Source organism: Pinus tabuliformis, chromosome 8, assembly GCF_031772625.1.
Source record: "Pinus tabuliformis cultivar Carrire ecotype Pingquan chromosome 8, CPIR1, whole genome shotgun sequence".
Lineage (NCBI taxonomy): Eukaryota > Viridiplantae > Streptophyta > Pinopsida > Pinales > Pinaceae > Pinus > Pinus tabuliformis.
This window is the reverse complement of record NC_142294.1, coordinates 1033435808-1033463697: the sequence shown is the minus strand read 5'-3', so window position 1 is coordinate 1033463697 and position 27890 is coordinate 1033435808. Positions and strand designations below refer to the sequence as shown.

The 27890-nt window shown below is 39.0% G+C and overlaps 1 protein-coding gene across 1 annotated transcript in view; it reads left to right on the top strand.

The window, feature by feature from the left end:
• The window catches only part of LOC149238893 (protein transport protein SEC23 E-like), a 345793-nt gene that overhangs the window by 212390 nt on the left and 105513 nt on the right, over nucleotides 1–27890 (top strand). Inside the window, 3 exon segments of the mRNA XM_089373218.1 lie at nucleotides 19922–19997; nucleotides 20111–20286; nucleotides 20441–20522. Of these exon segments, the coding sequence (XP_089229344.1) occupies nucleotides 19922–19997; nucleotides 20111–20286; nucleotides 20441–20522 (334 nt within the window).

The window sequence follows — 27890 nt, the reverse complement described above, 5'->3', positions numbered from 1 at the left end:
TATTCTTTTTGCATCGCTTCTTTCCATACCTCATGAGAAGTGGTCTCTTTGAAGGAAGTTGGTTCAGAATCTGTAGACAAGTTCAGTTCACTATCATAAGAAACATCCATATCAATCGATGAAACATGATTGTCTACATCACCTCCATTATGTCTGGTTGAGCTTCTTGTTCCTGTCTTTCCAACCTCATTAGGATGAACACTTTCAAGTGTCTTTGTTAGCCATTTTGGAGGACCCTTCTAAGATGGCCCAGGCTGCTCAGTTGACTAAGTTGGGGTTGAATCAAGATTTAGTCTCCCAATTTTGTCCATCACATCACTCAAAATATCATTAGTGGATGGAGCTTCATGCGGGGGAGAGAGTGCTTTAGAAGGAGATTCCATAGATTGATCCAATATAGGGACCCTGAAGTGATCAACCGTACACTGTTCGCTATTAAATCTCAAACATACTGAAATATAACATAATATAATATTTTGTTAATTCACTGAATGATGATTTACAGGGTTGTGGCGGTGCGCCTCTTATAGGAGTTGACTGGCCACGCCCAAAAGAGAGAGACATGTCCTTTAGGAACTGGAGTCTCTTCGATTTAACTAAGTTTATTTAATAATTTGTTAATTAATTTATTTATGCCCTGAAATCAACAAGCTTTTTGGGAAGACAAACAGAGATCCTCACAACATTAAAGAAACTATTAATCAATGGGGACGAGGCCAATTCCTGAACCCGGTGGTTAGAAGGGCCTGGAGTCTAGCGGTGGGCTTAAATATGTGGATGATATGGAAAGAAAGAAACTGGAGAATATTTCAAAACAAAGAAATGGCACCAGAACTGATCTGGAAAAGAACCCAAAGCCACATAAGAGAAACCATCCTAGCGGAAACCTGGAATCAAGAAGATTGGAAAACAACTCCAGAGGAAGGAAAGATCTTGGCATACCTTCATTTAGAACAAGGAATGGTTCACCCCCAGAAGCAGAAAGATCCAGTAACTCTCAACCATAGCCCTGCCAATTTTAGGCACCCTCAAGACGGCTTCATCAAACTGAACTTTGATGGAGCCTCCAAAGGAAATCCAGGGCCAGCAGGGTTCGGAGGCATCTTCCGGGATAATCAAGGGCGGACAAGATGGGTGTATGCAGATCATGGGGGTATTATGAGCAACAACGAAGTAGAACTAATGGCAGTTTACCAAGGATTAAGAATAGCGATTCGAAATGGATACAATAATCTGGAAATAGAGGGTGACTCAAAGCTAGTGATAGAGATGCTCAGAAAATTGAATAATGGCAAGGATTGGGAAAAAGTAGCGCAGAGTTGGAGGACGACAAGCCTAATTCAGGACCTGGAAATGCTCATAAAAAGAATCGACTATAAGATCATCAATCATGTCAGAAGGGATGGTAATAAGGCAACGGATTTCCTTGCTAATTGGGGATGCAATGAACAAGGGGGTAAGGTCGATAGTATATGGCCGATGCATACGGAAGAGCAAAGATGGGAGCCCCTCAAAGTAATCATTACCCATGACAATAATGCGGACACGAACTCAAGGTAATAGATACAGGTGGCCCCCGATCGGGGTGAGAGACTGGGAAAAGACGTGTGAAAGGATCATGAAGGGGAAAGGTTGGCAAGGCCGGCCACCAAACATTCCCATAATACAATAGGACGCAGGGGCAGCATGCAGGCAGGATAGAATCTCGAGGAATAGAGGTGACAGGGGAGTGGGGGAAGAGATAGCAAGAATCGACGACGAAAGAATGATGGGATGCTGGACAGGTGGGAGGTGGCTAATAAGGGTGGCGAAGGGAGTAAGTGAGATCATTATGTAGCGAAGGAAGGAGACGACAGGAGCGCAGTGCGAACTGGTTTCTTCTGAGGCGGAGCAAAGGTCCGGGTATGTTTTCGCAAAGCCAAATCTTGTATTTTTTTAATCTTAGGTAGTATGATGGAAGAGGGGGGCGAGCTAGGAGTAGCAGAGAGAGGGAGAAGTATGCAAGAGTTGGCAATATCCCTTGTAGCTTGCAGTAAGGAGGCGGAGGGTGGCAAGATGAAAAATTCAGAGGAAGGGTCCAGCATGGGAAGGAATCGTGAAAACCAGGGTAAAGACCTGCTGGGATTCTACAAGTGCTGCACTCAGGGGTAGCCTGAGGAGGATAAACAAGCAATCTGGGAGGTAGAGAAGACTACAGAGAGTACTCACTTGTCAGGGCCAAGGGGAGGAAAGCCTGGGAGTAGCCAGACCATCGAGAGAACTTGGAGTGGGGAGGGCAAAATTTGGGAGAAGGGAACACAGGAGACGGGAACAAAAGCAATTGCAGAGAATCTAACCTTTGCTGTTGGCCATGGTAAACAGGCGGCTGTAAGGAGCAAAATGGCGCGCCCTGGACGAGGTAGGGGGCGTGGTGGAAGAGGCCGGCCTAACCAGCTCAGTCGTAATAACTCAGCGACCTCAACGCTTGCTCCTCAGAGACGCAATCGGAAAACTATGAGGAAAACTGTTCTAGAGGCTAAAAGGGCGTACAGAGAAGGCACTAATGAGGATATTCGCAAGCTCATTTAGGAAATGGAAGAAAATGTAATGGAAGAAGATTCAGAGCCTGAAATGAAAGAACGAGGGGACCTCATTCCGGACCCGGGAAACACCAAGGGACGAATGACATTATAGAAACAAGCCTTGCATGTTTAGTGGGTGCTGAAGTGCTTACTTGCCAAGGCGCTCGAGCAAGTTGCAGGAGAAATGGCAGAGCTGGCCTAGGGTATGCCTAATATGGAGAAGGAAATGAAGAACCTTCAAATCACAATGATTATGCAGGATAGTAAGCTGGATGAAATCCAGCAACAGTTGAAGCAGCTTACTCCAACAAAAAGGGAAGCGGAAGCAACACCTGAGATTGTGGAAGATTGATAATTTAGTTCTTGCAGCTGTTTATCATGTTTGTTTTATGAGGATAGTATTCCATTTTCTTGTTAGTTTTCATGACTGTCAGGCATACGCTTAGCATTTTTTGTTGCGAAGCTTATTTAGCGTGGATTGATAGACTTATTCATTTTTGCTACTGGATGGCTTATAATAATTTGAGGTGGCCAACAGACCCGGTTTCCCATCTGGGCGGGTTGAGGCCACCAAAACGATGTATATGGCTTAACCTAGTTTTATGTGAACAGAAAATGAAAGGTACTACCGTAGCTTACAAAAAAAATTATTAGTAATTTTATGAATTTTAGATTCATAACATTGCCTTCCCCTTAAAAATGCTTTGTCCTCAAAGCATGGGTAACGTCGGGTGTTGTTGAAGAAAACATTCTGACTCCTAGGACGAATCTTCTTTTGGTAATTTCTTCCATTTAATGAGGCACTCCTTTATTGACTTGGACCATAGTACCTTGTCTCGGGTAGCAAGCATACCTTCTGGTTCTAAAATGATTCTTCCTTCTTCAACAGTCTCTGGTATTTCTGTTTGAACTACGTGTTTTGCCCTAGTACTCTCTTTAGATTTGATGCATGAAAGGTTTTATGGATTCGACAGTTGTCAGGGAACTTCAGTCCATAAGCCACGCCACTTATTTTTTGATTATTTGATATGGACCATAATATTTAGGTTCCTTGTTTTAATGACAACTGCTTATAAGGTTGAAGCCTAACAAAGACCCAATCTCCTTCTTCAAACTCTCTCTCAGTGCGATGTCTATTGATCTGTTGTTTCATTCTATTACGTGCCATCGTTAAATTCTCTTTCAATAAGTTAATGATCCTTTGGTTTTCTTCTAAGTGGTTTTTGACTGTTGGAACCCTAGAATCAATTTGTGCAAATTCCTTCCATTTGGGTGGTTCATAACCATAGAGAGTTTGGAAAGGTGTCATTTTAGCTGACGTATGGTAGGTGGTGTTATACCACTATTCCTCTAGGTGTAGCCACTGAGTCCACTTATTTTATTTATTAGTGACGAAGCAACGGAGATATGTTTCCAAGAACTTATTCACGACCTCAGTTTGACCATTTGTTTGGGGACGATAAGCTGAACTCATGTTGAGTGATATTCCTGCCTGGTGGCAGAATTCGTTCCAAAAATTACCCTTGAACCTTGCGTCTTTGTCACTCACTATGAATTTGGGGAACCCATGCAGTTTGTAGATGTTTTTACAAAACATATCTGCAATTTTCTTAGTTGTGTCCATTTTTTGATGGCCATAAAATGGGCATATTTAGTGAATCCGTGAACTACAACAAATAGCTTGTCCTTATCGTCAGATGTAGGTAGTCCTTCTATGAAGTTTGTCGAAATCTCTTCCAATTTTTGGTTGGGAATGTGTAGCGGGTGTAACACACCTGGGGTTGGAATATTTTCACTCTTATTCCTTTGACAAATATCACATTCTGCAACATATCTCTGAATTTCCTTGCTCATGCTCTTCCAATAGAATGACTGTCGAATGTTGTAGTAAGTCTTGTAGAACCCTACATGTCCGACTGCAGGTGAATTGTGAGATTCTTTAAGTATTTCAACTTACATTTGGATATTGGTGTTAGGTAAATTCTACCTTTGTACCACATTATGTCATTTTTCCACTCGAAATTGGTATGTTGATTGATATTCTTAATCATGGAATCACAATCCTCATCCTTGGCATACTCGGCTTGTATTTCGTCCAACCATTCCAGAACAACTATCATGGCGGCACATGTTGTGTTGTCGTCATCCTTATGTGAGAGGGCATCAGCTACAAGATTCTCCTTTCCTTTCTTGTGCAATATTTCTAGGTCGAAAGCTGACAACTTCTCCATCCACTTCTATTGATAATGTCTTTTGCTAAAGTAAGAATTGGAGACTGTTGTGGTCAGTTTGGATTGAAAATTTACACCCAAGCAAGTATTGGTGCCACTTCGTTAAAGCATGTATGATTGCGAGCATCTCCTTTTGGTATGTTGATTTTAAGCCTTCTCGTTTATTAAGTTTCCTACTCTGTAGGGTGGTTGTCCTGCATTAATACAACTCCATTTCTGAATCCCGAAGCATCACATTCAACTATGAACGGTTTGCATAAGTCAGGAGTCGCTAGCACTCGTGCGGTTGACATTACTTCCTTTAAATTCTCGAAACACTTGTCTTCTTGGTCATTCCACTGAAAAGCATTCTTCTTTAACAAATTGGTCAAAGGTGTTGTCAGATGTGCATAGTTCTTTATAAATCTTCTGTAATATCCAGTTAGACCTAAAAATCCTCTTAGCTTGGATACGTTTTTGGGTTTGGGCCATTATTTGACTGCCTTAATTTTGTTGGGATCCACTTGGACTCCTTCCCTGGATATAACATGTCCTAGGTATTCAACTTCCTTTTGCCCAAACATACACTTTGATAGCTTGGCGTAGAACTGGTTCTTCTCCAATATAGACAATACTTCTTCCAGATGCTTGAGATGTTCCTTCCACGTCTTACTATAAACCAGAATATCATCGAAGAAAACTAATACAAACTTTTGCAAATATGGGTGGAAAAGTTCATTCATGGTTGCTTGGAAGGTGGTTGGCACATTTGTTAATCCAAATGGCATAACTTTAAACTCATAATGCCCTTCATGAGTTCTGAATGTTGTCTTTTTGACGTCTTCTAGTCTTACTCGTATTTGGTAGTAGCCTGATCTTAGATCTAATTTGGAGAAGTATTCTGCACCGTGTAGTTCATCTAGCATTTCATCAATGAACAAAATCGAAAACTTATGTTTGATAGTGATTTTGTTTAAACCTTTGTAATCTATACATAATCGGAAGGATCCATCCTTCTTCTTGACCAATACTACAGGTGCAGCGTATGGACTTCTACTTTTTGTAATGATTCCATGCTTCAGCAAGTCTTGTATTAATCGTTCTATTTCTGTCTTGTGGTGATGGGGATAACGATATGGCTTAACGTTTACTGGTGTTGAGTCTGGTTTGACTTCGATGATGTGTTCAATTTGCCTTTCAGGGGGTAATTTCATTGGTAAATCTTGAAAAACTTTCTTGTATTTTTGAATCAAGGATGAAATTTCTAATCGTTGGTGAGTCCCTTCTATTGATAATAACTCCAACTGTTGACATTGTGCGACAAACGCTGGTGCCCGCTTGCGAATAAGTTTCTTCATCTGCTGAGTGGAGATGACTTGAGTTGGTGGAGCTTGAAACCCAAGCAACTTATATTTCTTTCCATCCATTTTGAATTTAATGAACTGTTTTTGTTGATTCGCTGAATACATGCCTAGTGTTTGTAACAAGTGTACCCCTAAAACGACGTCTACTCCTCCTAGGGGGATTGTATAAAAACTGGACTCCATTTCGTATTTGCTTAGTTGCAACTTAACTTTATGGCACTTGCCTACACCATCTATACATTTTCCATTTGCTACCATAACTTTTAAATCTGCTACAGGGTAAGCAAAAATGTTCAGTATTTTTGCAACATTGACATCTACGAAGTTGTGCGTACTCCTTGAGTCTATTAGAACGATAACGTTTTGCTTCTTGATGTGACCTTTAAGCTTCAGTGTCTGTGGCTGAGCTATCCCTGTGATGGCTGCCAAAGAAATTCGTGGCATATCTTCTTCTGATTCTGGACTAGGGTTTGCATTTTCTTCATTGTTCTCTTCGTCAGAGCTATCTTCTGAAGATTCTTCTTCTTGTTCAGCTTCATAGTTGTACAATTTTTGCGTTGCGCATTTGTGTCTTGCGTAATACTTGTCTCCACATTTCCAACATTTGCCATCCTTTTTCCTTTCAACACTAGATTGTTGTTTTCCTTCATTTCACATTGGTGGTGGAACGTACTTGCTAGTGTTCTTTGACGATGGTTTACTTGACTTCCCCTTGGAATAGCTGTTAGTTCTCTCGTTACTGGCATATGGTGCCTTGTGGAGTTTATATTTTTGCTCGATAATGTCTGGCCTCCTCAATGGTTTTGGGTTTATGCAATTTTAGTTCTCTGCGAATGTAATCTTTAAGGTCACAACGATACATTTTTAACAGCTCTTCATCTGAGATCCCTCTCTGCCTTACTGCTAATACTTCCCATTCATGAGTGTATTCACTCACTGATCTTTTTTGTTTCAGATGAACGAATCTCTCACAGACATCATCCTCTTCGTCATGAAACCTTTTTAGCAGGGCATTTTTAAAGTTTTGCCAATTATACGAGCAACCTGTGCATTTAGACGACCAACATAGAACCAATCGTACGCTTCTGCTTCTAGGTAGTTGGATGCATTCATGACCCTTTCTTGCTCGCCGAGTGGAGGGTTCGCTAAAAAAATGGCGTCCATCTTATTTACCCATACGACGATGCCTTTATAGTTCTTACCATCATACATAGGTAATTCATTTTTGATTTTAAGATGGTTCCTTTTGGAAGATTTGGTATAATATTGGCTTCCTTCAAAATGAATTTGCGGTATTCACGTCTTCTCATGGCTCAGGAACTCATGCTCTAGAGAATTCTCACCTTTCGGAGTCTTGGGACTCTGCGTCGGTGTAGGTGGATCAGTCCTTCCGAAATGTTGGCTCATCAAGCTTTAAACGAAAGAGATATCATCGGCCATTTGGTCCTGCTTACGAACTGACTTTTCGATGTTATCTAGGCATTTATTTAACTTGCTGATGTCCTCTTGAATTTTCTTCATATCGTCATTGTTGTTGCTTGCCATTTTATTTTGTTTTTTCTTGAAGACCCAATATATTTATTTATTATTATTATTATTATTATTTTTTTATAATTAATATTTATTTTCCCCCTCAATAATTAAATTAATTATATAATTAATTAGTTATATATATAATAATTTACCAACTATGTAATGTTAAACATTATACTCAATGGACATGAAAACAAACAAAAAGAAGTCGTGACCGACCGAGTGAGTTACTACGCTTGGTCTGGGAAAAGTCTGCTGTCAGAATGAGTCATGACATTTTGTCCGACTACCAACTTGAGCAGAGGTGACACCGGGTCGTTGGTATACACTGAGGTCGTTGGTATCGAAGCACCAGGGTATTTATTTGACATTTATATCACCCATCGAATCTTGGATGAAACGACGTTAGGTGGCTGCTCACACCTGTTGACCCTTCGATTGGAATGGAATGTGTTGATTGATGGCGGAAACATGCACATTGATTTAACTAAGTAATTGCGGCTCGGTTTTGACGGACAACGTTTTCACCAGCTGAGGAGCTTGAAAAGATACCCAGCCAAGGAGTCACGTAACACAGCGGGATAGGCGCGAAAGGAATACTGCAGAGACACGGAATAGAGAGGGAATGACAACGGAAAACGCGGGAGGGCCATAGTGGAAAAAAAAGCGACGGGGAGAATAGCGTGGAAGGGTCAGGGAACAAATGGAGTTATACACAACGGATGGGATCGATGGAGGTGGAGGGCCGGTAGGGCCGACGACCCATAGAGGGGTGTGGTGTGTGCCAGAAGAACGTGGCTCTGATACCACTGAAATGATCAACCGTATACTGTTCTCTATTAAATCTCAAGCATACTGAAATATAAAATAATATAATATTTTATTAACTGATTGAATGATGATTTACATGGTTGTGGCGGTGCTCCTTTAATAGGATTGATTGGCTAACCCTAAGAGAGGGAGACATGTCCTTTAGGAACTGGAGTCTTTTCGATTTAACTAAGTTTATTTAATAATTTGTTAATTAATGAATTTATGCTTAATTATTTTAATCAATTTAATAATATTTAAATATTAGTAATTTTATGGATTTTAGATTCATAACGGATCCCCTCTTCAAGATGTGGAATCTCATTATCAAACTCTTGAAAATAATTTGCATGTCCGAATCTATCCAAGCGATCAAGTTTTCGCTCAACAACATTGTCAGTCTTGGAAGATTCAAGAAAGATCACATCTCTAGATATTATAAACTTCTTATTCACTTCTTCTTTGGAGGTATTTGAGTATCCCAAGAACATACATTTACGACTCCTTGCATCGAGTTTGTTTCTCTGTTCCTTAGCTATCAAGGCATATCAGGTGGAACCAAAATCCTTGAGATGCCACATCGAAAGAATGTGGCCAGACGACATTTCATAGGGGGTCTTGTTTTTGATAGCATGAGATGAACACCTATTCTTTATATACACATCACATAGAACTGCATCAACCCAAAACATCAACTTAACATTCTTGAAAAACATCATGGAATGTATCATATTTAAGATTGTCCTGTTCATTCTTTCAGCTACTCCGTTTTGTTGGGGATTATAGGGCACAATTGTTTGTTGTTTGATCTCATGTTGGTGAAGATAGTTTTCAAATTCATTTGAAGTGTATTCTTTTCCATTATCAGTACAAATAGTGCCAATATGAGATTGTGCATCATTTTCAATCCATGCATGAAAGTTGTTAAATGTTTCAAATGCTTCAGATTTGTTCTTCAATAAATAAACCCAACACATTCTAGTGTAATCATCAATAAATGTCATTATATATTTATTACCATTTGCAGAAAGAACAGGTATTGGGCCACACAAATCAGAATGAATGAGTTCAAGTTTTCTATGTGCTCTGGAATGAGAATCATGAAGAAACTATTTGTTGTGCTTTCCTAAGATACAAGCATCACATTGCTTAAGTTTCCTAGGAATTGTACGAAAACTAGTAACACCATTTTTTTCAACAAACGAAGGCTGTCATAGTTCAAGTGTCCAAATATAGCATGCCATAAAAGACTTTATGGAAATGTACCTTCATCATAATGAGAACTGTATAAAAAGTTTTGTGCATTAGCAAAGGTTCCTTGCAGCTTCAGAAGTCTTTCTTCGTCTATCCCAATCATGACAAGTGAGTGATATGATGCTTTTCTGACCTCGACCTTGCCATCAAATATATGAATATAGTGTCCTGCTGGTGGGATGTGTACCAAAGACAACAAGTTTCTCCTCAATTTCGAGATGTATAGAACATCATGTAGAAGAAAGTCTGGAAGATGAGGCAGTTTGAGCGTGATGGTGCCAAGCCCTGATGGCTTGAGTTTTCACTTGTCTGCAAGTATACTACTCCATCAACATTGTCTATGAATTCTTCCAAGAAATCTCTTTTGAAAGACATGTAGCAAGTTGCTCCTGAATCAAGCAACCAAACATCTTTCCATGAAGCGAGTGAAGCATTGAATAAGTCTTCAATTACTCCAATGTTGCAATGCGCCACAACATATTGAGCAAACTTGGGTGCTTTTGCTTTCCCTTTACTAGGTGTTTTACCCTTTTATTCATTTCTTTCCTTGCTCAATTTTTTCCCAAGGTAACTTGCATGTGGAAGCATAATGTCCATCTCTATTGCATCATATGCAATGAAGATCAAACCTTTCTCTTTGGAAATGTCTGTTCCCCCTGCCTCTAAAATTCTTCCTTCCTCTTCCTCTTTGGCCACCTCTTCCTCTAGAAGAATCTTGTGCATGATTCTTCTCTTTGTGTGCAAGACACACAACTTCTTCAGAAGACTGAGGGGTTGTCTTCTTCCCAAAAGCCTTCTCTGTTTCAACGAACTTCTTCTCAAGGGAGTCAAAGGTAATCTCCTTAAGGTTGCCACTTGCTTGCATTGACTCAAGATAATGTCAATAGGTGGGATACAGTGCCTTGACATAATCTACGAGAGGAATATCTATTTCAACACCAATGACTTTTATGTCATGCATAATGGATTTTACATCTGATGCCAAGGCAAGAGGGTCATCATTCTTCAATTTAGTATTGAACAACTTGATTATCAATTGAACAACTTCAAGTTTAGAGTGTGAGTCAGACAATTCCTTCAACTTATTTAAGGCTTCAAAAGCATTTGAAAATGGCGAAATATAATGACTTACCTCTTCGTTTACTGATGCTGCAATGAAGGTGCAGGCCTTGCTGTTCTTGTTTTCCCAGATGGCAAGCTCCTTATCTGAAGTAGGCTTTTGAGGTGCATTGTCTCCTCCTCATTCACAAATCCCTTTCCACAACTCATTGAAAATAAGAGTGTGTTTTATCTTCTGGGATCACTCACAGTAGTTCTCTTTGCCAGTGAGAACTACTCCCACTATAGAGATAAGTAAATGCATCAGAAAATTTTAACTGGGCCTAAAGTACTTGTAATAAAATTGATGTCTCTGCAACTAATTAATTTGCATGTAATTATGTCTTCAAATGCAAGCTCTCAATATTCGAACAATATATATTCTCCCCCATATACCATCCATAACATATACTATCATATATCATATGACATATAATACCATACCACTCACACCTCTAAAAAACTTCATCTCCTTTAATATACCACTCACACCTTTAAAAAAGTACTCCATACGCTTTTGTGATTTTTCGTTAAAAAGGGACACAATGCATATTATATAAGTTCACTTTATATGAAATATGCCACCACTTCTAATATGACCATACCCCCTTGAAAAATGGAGTTCAACATATTCCACAAATATATAATAAACAACGACCATATGGCCATAGCCTTAAATAATTTCACCACATCAAAAAAAAGTCAACGCACATGTCACAATTTTGGTCATAGAGAACTTAATAATCTTACATAGATTTCAAAAAGAGGCACAGTCTTCGTAAAGCATGCAACAAACCATCCATCAACGCACACACGTGACACGATCTTTACTGTCTCACAGCCAGCTTCAACATATTGTATGTAGAGAAACGACCAACACAGTCAAGGTCTTCCACTGTGCATTCCTCCAACAATATGCCATTCAATGCACAAAGAGCAAAGGGGGATGAGTGTGGAGCGATGAAAGGAAATATTTTGCAGAGATTCCTCGCACAGGAAGTTAATTCAAGGAGACACCAACATTCAAAATAGAGGCAGAGTTTGTAATTGATAAAACAACCAGAGGGACAAAGGATAATGACAGAGATTTGACAGAGAATAATGGCAGAGTTCTTCAGGAGTTAAAACACAAAAGGATAATTTGGGAGTTGGCCTTGATACCATGTGAGGCCAGGAGTAACTCTATGAATGAATTGGCGCCTTTTCATTAAAATAGAATATGACTATATACAAGCAGAGGGAAACTATTGGGTTTCATCTCCCAATGTCTCTTTGTCTTCCAACTTCTCTTATTTTGCTATTTACAATATTTACATAGGATTCCTATTCCCAAAGATTAAGTGTTCAACATTTATAATAAAGTGAACTTTATAAATGGTCAATTGGGGTTATCTCGAGTGGTTGGGCATAATGGTTGTTGTCTCCCTCACCCAAATTCAATTCCTTGTGAGTGACATGATGATGAGAAATATTGTTGTAGTGGCTAGTGCCTATGAATATTGTTGTATTAACCCTCACTTTGGTCCTCGGGCTAAGAGACTTTATAAATGTTTTATAATGAAGTGATTGTAATTTTTCTTTTAAATTTTTATATTAAGTGACTTTCTATATATATAATTTAATTATTTTTTATTTTTTGAAAAGTGACCTATTTGGTCATGTTCGTGCTGTTTTTGTTGGTGCGACCGATCAAACCAAAAGATATATGTAGGGGAGTGGGACTTTGTGTAGTCGGCGATGTTGTGTTGTATCATGGAGCCGAGGCAGTAATCAGACAACAGTGCGGGATGTATGAAACACAGAGACAGGAGAATAGTGTGGTTGGGACAATGCGATTAGAGGCATGGGAAAATGCGGTTGTGGATGGACAAGATGGGGCCAATGACAACCGCTACAACATCATGCGACACTAGGGATGGTATAGTTCAGTCATTTGGAACTGGAAGTGAATAGCACAAAGTATGATTAGGGTTTGTATGATGCTTGTACAAAATTGAGGTAGCGAATAGAATTGGCGGCTAGTACAAACAACAGATAGGATTGGTGGCTCTGATACTAATGTAACAAACAATTCTTGTTTGTTTGTGTGTAGACAATATACTTGTAAATGTATACATGTATTGATATAGTGATAAAATGAATAAGATTGATTGAATATTACAATGAGGGCACCCTTTATAAGTACCTATGTGGGGGAGCCTTTTCATTAATGGGCGTGTCTTTTTGATAAGACACGTTTGCCAGTAACTAATTGATAAGCGTTTATTATGTTTATAACATGTCTAAAATCACAATGTTATGTCACCTAGGAGAATCTCACCAAGGCAACATGCATCACTACACCACATCAACACCATAGGAGGAGACTTAAGAAAGGTACTCCATCAAACATCAAGTATGCTCCCACCTCACGTTCAACATAAGAGGACTGTGTAGAACACCTCATCTTCCTAGTGACATATCAACAATATAATACCGTTATACATAGTCACTGTGATGCTCGAAGAAGAAGATAATGCATGAAAGAGTCACTAGGATGCTTCAAGAATAAGATAACACATAAAATAGCAAGTATTGATATGTCAAGACGATGATCCATCAAGCAAAATGATGTGTAAGTAGGACCAAAACCATGATATGACTATCAACCATAACCACCCACCAAGAAGAGAAGTGAAACTCCTCTGATAAGATATCCAAATGAAAAGAAGAGTAAAAATTCCATAAAAATGTGAAGAGAAAAAGCTTCATGAAGGTGTTTCACCCCCAAGTCCATCAAAAGCTCCAAGATACCATCAACAAACTCCACTAGTGTGTTGAAATTCATAATGTGGCACCTTATGCAAGATAAGGTGTAACAAAAGGGATTGATCAACACTGAAATAGGGAGTAACTTAATGGTAAAAACCCTTAACTTATGAAAATATGTGATTAAGGCAATGTTTTCTTTTTGCAAATCACGAAAGAAATCAAGCCATTGTCCATGCAATAAAATTAAAATTGAAATACTTACAATTGATGACAAAGCAATGCTAGAAGTATAATTAACATCAATCTGTTGCACTCGATAGAATAAAAATGAATACAACATTTCTAAGAAAGAAACTATTTCTTGAAACAAACAAACACTAGAACCAACCATAAAATATATTCCACCTCATGTTAGGAAGGTTGATAATTGCAAGCCTATAGTTTCCTTTTCAACTATGAGGACAACCTAAGATATTGAAACTTAAAAGGAATCCAAGAAGACAAAAATGTAATGATACTTGTAGATTCCACTAGTTTCATAATTGTATAGACATCAATTTTACTAAGCAACTAAACTCTTTTGTCGACCCTGTTACCCACCATTTTGTGGGTGATATCCCTAGGAGAAATTTTTTCTTCAAGATGGTCCTCCGCCGGTAGCCAACAGCCACCAACTAGCTCGTTGTGCCATTTCTCCGTTACTTGAGCCAGCCATGTGGTCCCTCACCCATATGCCATGATCGTATGTTTGAAGGTGGGCCTCCAGAATCTAAAAATATGCCTTTTCATTTGGTAATAGAGTATTATAGTTTGCTTATCATGGAAACTTCTAGGCATGGATTAATGGGGGGGATTTAGCGGAAAGAATGGGCTAGGTCTGTGCTCTTGCCCCCTAGATCCCTTTTGGACATTAACTTTGGATTCTAGTCCCATGGGATCTTTTTTACTGACCATTTGGCTTTAGGGATGGTATTTCATAGGAAACCCTGATTTTGGTTGCGTGGTTCCGCTCCCTCATCCACATATGTTGCCTCCTTTCCACTCATTATAACCCCATTCATTATTTCTCCCACATGGGTCCACATTCCTCGATTAGGTCCACATAGGGTTAACTCTCTCCTTCCCTTTGCCCACACCTTGGGTCAAGCTCGAAATGATGCCTCGGAGGTTGATGCAGGTAAAAGGAGAAGTAAAGGCATAATTGGCCACATTCAACAAGAAATGTACCACAAAATGCAAAAGATGGTCGGGACAAACACATTTAGCACGTGGGCAAAAATCAATACATAAGCTCTACCCTATCATCATGGCCATCACCTTGGTTCTTACAGGCTCTATGAGCTTCCTTCATAATATAGGAACCCATGATTGTCCCAACCCTTGTTGGGCAATGAACTACCCTACCTTAAGAGGGGGTATCCACTGCTATATCTCATACATCATGCTCTTACCCCTTGAGCCTTGAGCAGTTAATTAAAGGAAAATCATAAAAAGGCAAAAAACATGTAAAGAAGGGTGGAAAAATCAATGTTGGGGCACGTCATGTACCATGATTTCTCCCTCCTATACATTATATACCCAAAGGTGGGCTTCCCCTTTACTAGCTATCCTTCTACCCCAACATGTGGCTCAAAGCTGCCCCTTTACATTCCATACTCCATTCATCCCTCTACCACATGCCACCACTTTTAAAAGGATGTACCTTGGACATATTATCCCCTTTAGAAGTAGAAACCACTTAATAAGATACTTGGTTAGCCCCATTTGGAGTTTGGAAACACTAGCATATGCCAAAGCCCATTATGGAAGGGCATGCCATTATGAAGTCCCCACTTGTGGTCCATGGTTTGTAAGCTCTTTTACTCGATTTACTTGATGACTTGTTGTAATGGAAGGTTAGGGGATGCATTGGATCTTATGCAGGATTGCAGGTGGTCTCCATCTTGTGTTTGGTCTTCCTATCCTAAGTCCTAATCCTCCAGAGGGCTACATTGGCACATGTAGGGTGTGAGTTGAGAGCCATGGGCCTCCACAACAGTAGACAACACTCTATGGATCCCCAGAGATGTTTGGAGATTGCTCGAGATTCACCTATTGGACAAGGAAGAATCAAGATGCACTTGGTTCACCTTTGCCCAGCTAGCCCCATAGATATACGATGCACTTGGCAATCGACCCAGGATTTGTATGTTCATGTGGCATCACTTACACCATCATCTGAGCCCTTACAGATGGTCTACAGGCATCTTCGACTTCCTTGGAGACCCATGAGGTCACTTGTGTGCCCTCATAGCCATTGGGAGCACCATAGGTTTATTATGTGTAGAACAAGGGGCCAACCCCTTGTCCATTACTTTTGGAAGTTCAACTCATCATTTTGGCAATTATGGACTTCATCAGGCCTCTTAGAGAGCTCGACGACATGCATTATTGATCATTTGACCTCTTGGGAGTTTTATTATTTTATTTATGAGCTAGTTTGGTGGGCTTGTCACCGATAAATAATTATTTGTACATTATTTTAGTTGATGGGCTAATGTAGGCTCAAATTAGGTAATTCGAACTCCTAACGAGTGTATAAATAGCAGATACATGAATTTATTTGTATCATCAATTGGATTGGATCATTCTCTCTCTCTCTCTCTCTCGAGAATTTCACATTTCTTTCTTGGAGGACAAATTGGAGCGAGGATGAATTTTGATGTTTGGATTGGATTTTCTTATCCTGGAGCTTCTTTATTGGCAAATGTATTGATGGTTGGATATATTCTCTTACATGTAAGTATAACTTTGATGCTATTTTCTTTTACTTTGTCACATATATTGATCATGGGACTTTCGCTATTTTAGGGCTAATTGTTGCATACTTTTACTGCTTCATTGTGGAATTATGTTTCTATATAGCATATCTCTATGTATGGGCCTATTTGTTGAACAAAGTGCCCTAGAGATTGAAGTTATCTTGATAAGCCATCGTCATCTGCAAGTGAAGTATAAATTCTTTAAGGTCACTTTCTTTTTTCTGCCCTAACATTGGACGAAGTTGCCCTTAGAGCCTCCTTGAGCTAGAAACGAGATCCTTGTTCATAATTTTTCCTGACTCCATATCCCCAAAAGGAATTAGCTAGTGGTCCACCATAAGGTGATCTCCCTAAACCTTTTTATTTACCTTTTTTCCTTTTTTTCTAGGTCTAGCTACACTGGGCCACCTAGGGCATCACTTTCTCGACAAAGTAGCCATAGAAAAAGTTCAATCTCCTAGCCTCTATTGCACTGATGTGTCCTTAGGGTCTCCTCCAAATTTGAAGAAATTCCGATGGTGGGATTGTGAAATATCCCAAGCCCTAACTCTGAGATCAAACTTTGCCCTGGTGTTCCCTAGGCTAGTACCTCATAGGATCAATCTAAGACGTTTAAGTGGAAATTCTTGATTTGATCCTTTACCCTCCCTTGTTTAGGTTAGGATCATCATCGGTTGCTAAACTCTCTCCCTTTAACCTAACCTGGGTGCACTTGGTCCTGTGTGGTCCCATACCTTTGAAAAGTCAATTCTTTAAGAACCACTTGGGAAACCAAATTCAATAAGGATTGTAGGGATTGGGAAACTCCTTTTCAAGGCATATTCCTTAAATCTAGCCCTTAAATCCTCACCTCCTTCTCCTAGAAAGCTTTTTACCTTGCTTGAAGAGCAAACAAGCTCCATTCTTAACCTCCTTCTAGGAAAAGGATCATTAAGGTCACTTCACATCCATTTGTTGGTTCATCCTTCACAAGTGACTTTCTATATACCAAGCCTACTCCCATCAGTGAAAGTCTGTAAACAATACGAAGTCTTAGCTGAGGTGACAGTGAGCTAAGTCTCTATCGTTGCCCTTGACCTGCCAGTTGTCCCTTTAGGAGTCCCTTTTAGGCCCCCAACTAGTTTGAGCAGTAATAGACCCCACTAAAGACGTCACAATTATAATCCAATTACAATCGTTATTGGATAGAAGGTCAAAAGTAAGATGTCATAACATCTTTATTTAAATACAAGAATTGGAACTACAAATAGGATTCTACAGTCTACCACATGATGAGATGGATATATTGCTAGGTGTTGAATGGTTGATGCAGTTGGGCCCTTATACCTTAAACCTCAAAAGAATTTAACTAGAAGGAATAAAATTATAAATTATATGGGGTTGTACTTTCTACTCCCAAGAAAAGTGAAATGCAACTAATGAAAAAGGGGCAAAAAACATAGAGGAACCGATAGTAGCACACCAAGGAAAGTGTTGTCGCTTTCAGAGACAACCTTGGATTGCTTACAAGACCAGTGCCTGGTAACATCTAGATTTGATGTGTCTCATATGATTTTCAAGAAACCAGAGACATCATATACATTTTATATACATATGTAAATATATACAATAAACAACATGGGTCGGTTCATTCATCCAAGGACATAAGCTATGTATTTCTAGTACTCTTTCACATATACAATTCATAGAAATATATGTATGAACTGGTGGAGGCCGAGTAGTTCGAGGACCTACAGTTTAATCAACTTTAGCAGAGCAATGAAAGAGGAGGAGATAGAATAACTCATCATATAGAGCTTGAAACCTCAAGAATTCTACATTTATCACATAGAGCTTGGAGCGTCAAGAGTTCTACACTTATCTAAGTTACAGGTAGACATAATGGATGAAGGAGAATTGGATGCGATGATTCATGGAGCGCAATTTAAAGATATAATCTCAAAGCTACATACAGGCATGTGCATTAACAAGTCAACACAAATGAATCTGTAAGAATGAATGAAACATTTATGGCAGCTACAATTACATGAAATCAGAGAGGAAACATGAACATAATGGAATTTAATAGAGAGGTAACATACTGTAGTACTCGAATGTAGGAATCACCACCATTTCATTAATATTCTGAAAGATGCAAATCTTGAAGTCATACAGTCTCAGAAATAACATGTAGTTATTCTTTAGAATTCAGAACCTTTTCTAAGTGTTTCTTCCTCCCTTTTATAAGGAGAGGGAGAACATGGAAATTACAAAATATCTCAGGCTAGAGCTTCCAGCTACCTGCATGACTAGATGTCTTGGTGTGCAGACTTTGTAGCCTCCAATTATGACAACAGAAAGATACCTTTCTTGGAAATAAAACAGCGTAACAATATCAATCAAAAACAACAAAACAAATTTAACAAGTGAACTGAAATGATGGTCCTGTAGAAATATCTCCACGCCACTCTCTTTGCTGGCCTCTCGTTCAATTGAGTTTCTGCTACATCATGCCTCATGCTCTCTCGGCTGGTTCCCTGTCGCTTTTGGTCTTAACAACTTTAATTCTTTTCTTTCAGGAAGCAGGAGCGATCACCCATAACAACCATAACATATTCAAAACACAGTTGCCGACTCATCCGTCTCTTTAACTTCCTGTATGATGCTATCGGAGCCATGATATGCCCAGTAATACTGCTCTAACACTGAATCGGGGGTTTTCGTTATTAGTCCTTTGCACTTAAAAACTGAGATTTCTATGCTCTAAGAGCTGTCACGAGGAACATTGCACTAAGGCTATGGTCACCTACAAACTTGATAGACTTTAACCATGTGGAATGGCATAAGTACACCTTGACGTGGGTTGGACTGAACCATACATTGGTGATCACCTCTACAAATGCAGGCTTCGATAAAACCATGAGTCCACAAAAGAGTTCACCCAAGGCCCTCCAATCCTACATAGGATAAGAGTAACATTAAGTAAAACTTCAAGGGACAAGGCATGGTTTGACCAAACAACTGAATATAGATTAATGACAAAGACACTGTTAGAATTTTAGGCACTAGACTCGATGCACGCACACACACACACACACACACCAGATCTGGTAACAATTTCCTATTAACTACTAACCTTAACTTGCTTTTCACTTACCCAAAAAGTCTTGAATTTATCTTCCGTTTGGAGATATTATGATTTGAACAATGTGTTATCTGGTTACAAATTTCTGGGTTTTAGATTTTGATTTAGACTTTCAGTCCCTGAATAACCTATCTGTGTATTCACCCCTTTATTGGCCTTGGTAGCTTGGATTTTGGAAGTTTATTGATAAGTTTGTTGGGCCTGTCCTCAATCTTGAAAGTAGGTTTAAACACAAGGCCTACATATGGTGTGTTGTTATTCATATGACCTTTGTTTTTGGATAGTTTATGTTACATAGGATTAATTTTGTTTTGTTGTGCCCTTCTTTTGATAGTAATTTGGTAATGCTAGTAATTTTAGTGAATATAATTTATCTAATGCTTTAATTAAATTATGTTGTACTTTCTTTTTGCAGTGGTATTTTTGAGGTGAACTGCTCGAAGGAGGTGAAGATACAGGGTATCATTGGGCCCTGTGCTTCTCTAGACAAGGTTTGTACACGAAATTGTGGAATTCTAAATATAAGCTGCCAATTTTATGCAGCAAGTGTAGCTATCAATCTGCGAAGCTGATATTTGGGTAGCTTCTTTCCTATTTTCTACAGAATGGGGCCTTGTGCTCAGATACAGTTATTGGTCAAGGAAAAACAACTGCTTGGAAAATGTGTGGCCTTGACAAAGCCACATCTTTATGCATATTTTTTGATGTTGTCCCAAAGGAGGTGTCCGGCACAGGAGGACAATCTGCTAGTAATCAGTTCTTTTTTCAGTTTCTAACGTAGTAAGGAGTTTCATCCTTTGTGCAAATTTTCACATTTGATTTTTCTGGTTCTTATCAGGCTATATTCCTCAGTAATTTACAGATACACGTAAGAGAACCACACATATGGCAGAAGATTTGGTTCATGGTTAATCTGACCTGTGTCTTCTTGCAGCTATCAGCATAGTAGTGGACAAATGCACCTCAGGTCAACAACAATATCCAGACGATGGGTTGATGGTCCTGGAAGTATAGAGGTGTTATTAACTTATTCCATAATTTTTTTTTCCATTTACTGATCAATCTTAAATCTTCTATGAATGTCTAGATGCTATAGGGGCTTGTCTGCTTAAATTGTTTTATTATGAGTGTGTAAGTTGATGAAACACGTCTAAAACATTTGTTATTATTTGAGGAGATACATTCTTATATTGACAGAAAAAGTATATCAAGAGAAAAAGTTATGGAATATGTACAAAAATGCTATAAAAGGGCATCTTTCTTGGTGCAACAGGGATTGAGACTCGAGAGTAGATCAAAGCATTTTTACTAAACAAGAATAAATCATGAAAGTGTGCAAGTCTAAATGCCACTACTATTTTACTCCTTTATTGTTTTAAATAATGGTTGTGTGCAACTCGTTATACATGCCACAACCCATGGTACAGGTAATCAAATTGTTTAATCTTGGCTATTTCATGCTTTCAATTTTATGTTTATAGTTAGAGAATAAAATCTGACCAAACAGTTTAATCTTGGTAGATCGTTAGATGGGTAGAGAAAATATAAGGAGTTCATCAATTTAATCTGAGCCTTAGATGATATAAGGTTAGAAGTAGATAGTTTACTTTTCAAAAGAAAAATGAATGAGAAGGATTTGCTAGTCTAAATGCACCCAAATAAAATGAAGAAAAAATGGTAGGGTAAGTAATGGGTAAGTAGAAGAAAGGTTGCTGAAGTATAAAGTTGATTGGATAAAAGCACATTTATCATGTTTGACTACATGTTTCAATGTGCATGAGCATTTAGGAAGGCAAAAAACAATGGTTCACAAGTTCATTTAATTAACTCCCCTTCATTCCTTTCACCCTTTTACTTACTAATTTCCCCATCCACAAGTAAGTTCTGTTACTTAAATCCTTCAAGTCATAAAGGCTCATAACATTTCTCTGACTTTTGGTGGGACCAGACCCTCGACTTAATGACTTATGGATATCAAGTGTTAGAATTCTCTTCATAAAATTCATTTCCCTTCATTTCCATAATAAAACCCTTTTTCCTAAGGTTAAACTTCATTTGCCTAGGAAAAGTAAATAAATCCCATGTAAATCCTATGTCACTCAAAAAACCCACAAAAGTGCTTTACCCTAAGTGTAAATGTATGTCAAGAAAATGCATCAATATTACATTATGCTTAGTGGTATGTTCACACCGCACATTCATTTCATATTAATTTTTAATTTTATTATATAATTTCCGATATAAATTTTCCCGTATATTAAATAAATCCCCTATATAAATATCCCAACCCTTAGTTTTAATATAAACTATACAATTTACCCCATATCCCGACAAAACCTTCTTAACTTACCAATTTTCGGTAAAGTTAAGATAACCCATCATTAAATCCCCACCCCCGATCATTTAAACTCGTGATTAACCTATAATTAATCCCATACCGCCAAGGGTTAAAATCCTAGGCCCCCTGAAGCCCATGCTCTTATCACCCGCGCACCTCCCTTGCCCGACTGCCGTCCGATCATCATCACTCTCATCTGACGGCCCACAGCCATATCGGCTTCACCCGACGGTTGACCTTTACCCGCCCGATAAGGTGGTTTTCCCTGCCCCCCCAACTGCTACGTGTCGAGTGATGGAATAGATCAAGTGACCCCTCCTAAATACCACTCCCACTATGAAAGTGGTGTGATGGCTTGGGAAACCGCCTCCCTGCCAAACCCGAAAAACCGCCTACTGTTCATGTGTAAAATTACCCGCCAAAAAGTGACTATTGCTCCATAAAAGACTAAGAAAGCCCCATTTTGCCTTTTTTCGCTTATTTTCTGTACGTACCTCTGCAAACCAGTACGACTCCTACAAACGCTGAATTCACCAATTGAACTCCAAATTCACTCCTAAAGAAGCTATAGAGACCCCAATCAACCTCTTAGTCCGTACCAGAGCCATTCAAACTTCTGCAGTTGCCAAGAACACCGAATTTGAAGCCAATTCACCCAATTCCAGGTATTTGAAGACGAATTTGCTAGACAACCTTTTCAATTTGAAAACGTTCAGTCTGTAAAGAGTTTTAATTAAGTAAAATTAATTGAAATTACTTTAAATTTAGAAGTCTCTGCCCAAACCCTTTTGAAAGCTTCCAATTTTCATCAAAACATCTAAATAATCCTGTGAAAGCCAAATTCAAATCCACAAGAATTGAATTATGGCTACCCCTGTCGCCATGGATGTCAGGCCTATCACAATTCCCTATTTGGACCTAGACCACCTTCTCTTGGTAGATAGGGATTTTCAAATCAGAGACACAAGTGCATATGAGGTCCTGCTCAAAATTCATTGTTTGAGTAAAGATAGATATCTAAACCATTATGATGACATTGGCCTTTGGGAATCCAATTTGCCCAAATACTAGTTTCCCCAAGTACATATTTTTCCTGAAATTGTCCATATGTGCCATGCGTGTTATATTCCCGGCCAGAGAGCTATAATATCCCCTGACCAAAAGGTTTTGTTCACAATTATCGCTGAATCAATTAATGAGATGTTGCAAGTCCAGCAAGGTCCAAACCTGACCCCACTCTCCATTGGGGATTTGTTAGACCTGTACACTAAGTTGACTCCCTCTAGAGTAGCCCAAATGTTCCAAACTTTCATTGTAGGAGAGCAACACATTCCTAAAGATGCCCCTCCATATGTGTCTGCCATTTTCTCTGAAAGGGGCAAGCATGTTGTGACTATGATATTATGCATTTTGGGCTATACCACTAATGAATTTGTTGATGAGATCGTCCTAGCCTTCATGTCCATTTTCACCCCAGGAAAGCCTCCTGCTACTTTGTACAATTATGTCCAGTTCATAGCTGAAAGGATGCATGAATAGTTTACTAGAATGCACAATGAGAGACTATTCAAATACTCATCTGTACTATACCATATGTTTTTATATTATCAGTCAGACAGATTCCCTTTCACCCTCTAGAAGCTTGATACTAGAGGCCAGCCCAGGTCTGTCATATTTTGGACACCATTATTCCACAAGTATTCATCACCATACACTTATACAGACTTCATTGATTCTTTTGTCCATCTAGTCATGACCATGCTGACAGGAAGTCCTCCACCCAGAATAAGCCAAGAGATCAAAGGAGTCCTCCAATTGCCCAAGTAGAGTAAAGTGGGAGATTGGTACCTTTACCAACACCACACTGAGATAAGAATCTATGGTTGCCAGCGAGCCCCATACAAACTCCCCAAATACCTCCCCATGAGGTTATTATCTCTAGAGTATTATAGGCAGATAATGAACTCTGACGAAGTCAACTTTGTCTCAGCCAAGAAAAGAACCCAGTTCAAAGTCAAAAATCAATTAGGCCCTTTCATTTGCAATTCTAGAGAAGCAAGTCAGGAAGCAGACCTGATTCTGCAACAAATGAAGTTCCAAAACAATTTCATGTGGAGAGATGACCCTCGAGGGTTTATGACCAAACTTAGACAAAAGGTCAAATTGGGGCCTTACATTCATCACCCCATACCAGAGACAGAAAGATATGCCAATCAATTTGAGTTGTTGGAGAGCACTCTCATAGACAGGGATAATACAAAGGTAGATGTTGAAAATACCTTGATTGATCTAGAAAGACAGCTTGATGAAAGGTCATTCCTGCAGGTACCACAACAAGAAGCAACCTTGAGTACCCCTACAGTTTTGTAGACTCCTCAGAATGAGGAAAAGAATCCCAAGAGGAATAGAGAGGGAGCCTTCAGTTTAGGTATGGACACTTCAAATGTGCAGTATGAAGCCAGCCAGAGCAAAAGGCCAAGGCTCAACCCTGTTTCAGAACAGGAAGACACAGAAGGCTCAATAGAAGTAACTAATACTGAGTTTGACATGAGTAGGGGCACAACTCCATCTGGAGAAACATAGGAGCCATCTACCTCACACGCTCAAATGTTAGAAAGGCAGCGTAGTGTAGAAGTCTCCTCATTTGGTAGGCCTGCTGATAAAGATAAGGATATTAAGGACATGTTTAAAGAAATCAAAATGAGAAATGAGAAACTGAAGGCACAGTCTTACGCACAGTATCTCACGCGTACACCTACAAATCAAACCAGCTTGATGTCAGTTTTTGACATCAAGGAGGGAAAAATGCAAATGTCCTTCATAAAGCCAACTGTACAACAACGAAGGACATCAACAGATTACAAAAAGATTGATTTTGAGGTATTAGCAAGGGATATTCATCCCATTGACCAAATTGAATTTCACAAACACGCTGGAGAAATGATTTACTCCACCCTTACAGGTAAAGCCATAGATGCCCATCAATTGTAGAATTCATTGACCAATATCTCAGCTCAGTATCAGTTGGAGAAGGCCTCCTCACAAGCCAAAGACACTAGAATCAAGTCTTTGGAAGACTTAGTGATTGAATTGGGACATGATCCCAAAGATATTAAAGCCACTGAGCAACTAATTAAGAAAAAGAATGATGACATTGCAGCACTCAAAAAGCAATTGAAGATACCTCAGCTACAACATCCACAGACACGGGAAGTCTTGGAAAACCAAACTAGACATGAAGAATTGATGGACTTAGTCCTAAAATTAAATGATCAGTTAAGGGAGACAGAGAAGGAATTGGACAGTTTAATCCAATTGAAGCAGACTGATATTGCCACAACCTCAGTGAATGTCATCCCAACAGTCTCAACAGCTGTTCCTTCCACATTGGCAGCCTCATTGGCTCCCACAGCTCCTATGGCCACAACTCAACAGGTTTCAACAGAGTCTAAATCAACAACAGGTACATCAGGTGAAGAAGCAGCAAAGTTGGTTAGAGCTATTGAAGAGATGTCCATACAAGCAACAGAAAGGAATAAGCTCAAAGAAGAGGTGACAAGCTTGGAAACTGATTACAAGCTTGCCAAAATCATGCACAAAGAAGAAGTGCAGAAAGTTGCCAGGATGAGTGAGAGATTAAAACCCATGGAGAAGGACCTGACACTAAAGGAACCCCTTGGGCAAGCTAAGGAACTATTATGGGCCAATATCATTGACTCTATCACTGATATTTGGCCATCTATTCAGGGGATTTTGAACAAATAGATCTAATAAAGATGGCTACAGAGGCCATCCAAAGAGTAAAAGAAGAATTAGGAGAGATGCTCGAAGATGCCACCAGAATCATCCAATTCCTTAACAATAAAAATAAGTATGAGCTTCAGGAATCAGATATAAAGGACAAAACAAAAACAATTTTGGAGGTGAGAAAGGTCTTCTCCAAGGGAAACTTGATGTTAAACTTGGAGGACAAGTGTCAGAATATGCAGGTAGCCGTTGACAGATTTATGGTTAAGTTTCAAATGTCGAGAGAGAAAGGGTTACCCAGTCCCTTAGTAATAAATGAAAAGCTCATGACACAACAGGATTACAATAGCAAAATCAGAGAGCTAGCAAAAGAACAGGTCAATACATCATCAATCAAGGCATTGCCAACAGGCAAAGTACTTTATCAAACATTTGAAAACTTGTTTTACCTCCAACATGAGGTAAAACACTTGTTTATCAATAAGCCTACTTTTGCCAAGTACACCGAGGCAGATGAAATATATAGGAGAATGCTAAAGATCCAATTACCTGATGCTGAAACATGGGAGAAATTGACTGATTTACTGTGAGAAATATGCAGTAAAAAGGTTAATGTACAGTAAAAGTAAAACAACCAGGTAAAAAGATGAAGACAGATCAATAGATTCAAAGTGTATCAGTGTCAAAGTGTATCAGATGAAAGCCAAAAGTAAATGAAGCTTCCAGCGTGAAAGATCAAACAACAAAGCAGCATAAAGGGCTAAAATCAAACCATAAAGGCCAGCAGTACCAAAATAAAAGGGACAGCATGAAGCAGTTCAATAGCTGTCTCTATCTTCTTGCAAGAAGATATTTTTATTTCCTAGATTAAATCTCAAATTAGTTTGAGATATTTTGTAATAATTTTTTGTATAAATACTTCACAATTCGAAGTATATAGGGTGGATTCTATTAGACATTTCTATAGACTTTTTGATCAAGAAGAACCAGAAGGTTATTGTATCTGTTGATGAGCCAATAAGCTGGATTGATTAATAGAGATCATATTGTTCCAAGGATTCATGTGTTGAGCGAATATCAGACAAGTATTTTCATGTGTCTTTGTCAATTTCTCAAAGTTATTCATAATCTCATATGTGTTTCAATCTAAATGCTATAACTGGAAATATATTTCAGACCTTGTTTAAATCACCCTCTGCTTTAATAGTTAAGCATTTGAATGTTTTCTTCTGATATTTAAATTAAAGAATTCTTAATTGCTCTCTACTTTAAATTGACTTCATAAATAATCTAGATTAAAGGATTCTTAATTGCCCTTTGATTTTGATTACCCCTGCCTTCCTCATTCATTATCCGGGTTTGAGAACCCTTAACTGCTCTCTCACCCTGAGTGAAACCCTTTCACCCCTCTGTCTCAAACAATTTGAAATACACTCTGCTATCTTGCCCTTGGAACATCCCCTTTAGTGAGTTTATCCAGCCTTGCTTCCTTATAAGTTGACTCCATAGCCCAATGGGCTGAAAGACATCAATTTATCCATCTGTTTAACAGATCCCACTGCCCAATTTTAAACAGAATAAAAACCCCTTGAACATTCATAGCTAGCCTAAAACAACTTAACTAAAACAAAGTTAAATCTTAAAGAGAGAGCCCTCTCTGAGCATTAGAAAGGTTAGCTCATGATCTCCAAAAGTGGATAGTGGTTACCTTTGGTTTTTCCTTTTTCTTACTTCAAAGGAATTACTAGAGTGATAACACAACCTGTCAAGAAGATAAGGACACCAATCCTCAATGATCACCGACTTCCAACTTTTGTAGGCACCAACCTACAGGGGATTTTAGTGCCCTAGTCGAGCTCCAATCGAGCTCCAACTCAACAACTTCATAGGCACTAACCTGCAGGGGACTCCAATCTCCTTAGCTAAGCACCATATCAACAATTCCTAGGTACCAATCTACTTCTTCAATTTGTTCCTTGGACCTATCAACAACAACTCTTGGTTTATGCGAACTGCCTTTCTTCATTAGGAGTTGTCACCCAACCATGCCACTCTCAAGTTTGCACCTTCAACCTTGGTCACAGCTACATGTCCTTTGAATATTCTTTCTCTGCTCCTTAACTTGGCTTAACTTTTCGACTTGGATTAGGTCTCCAACTTGGCTTAACTTTTCGACTTGGATTAGGTCTCCAACTTGGCTTGTCTCTTCCCCTTTTGCTTAGCTGTATGCGGGCTCTCACAGGACATCAAAAACACAGAACCACCCATCAAATATCTATGATCACCACAAAATTCTCAC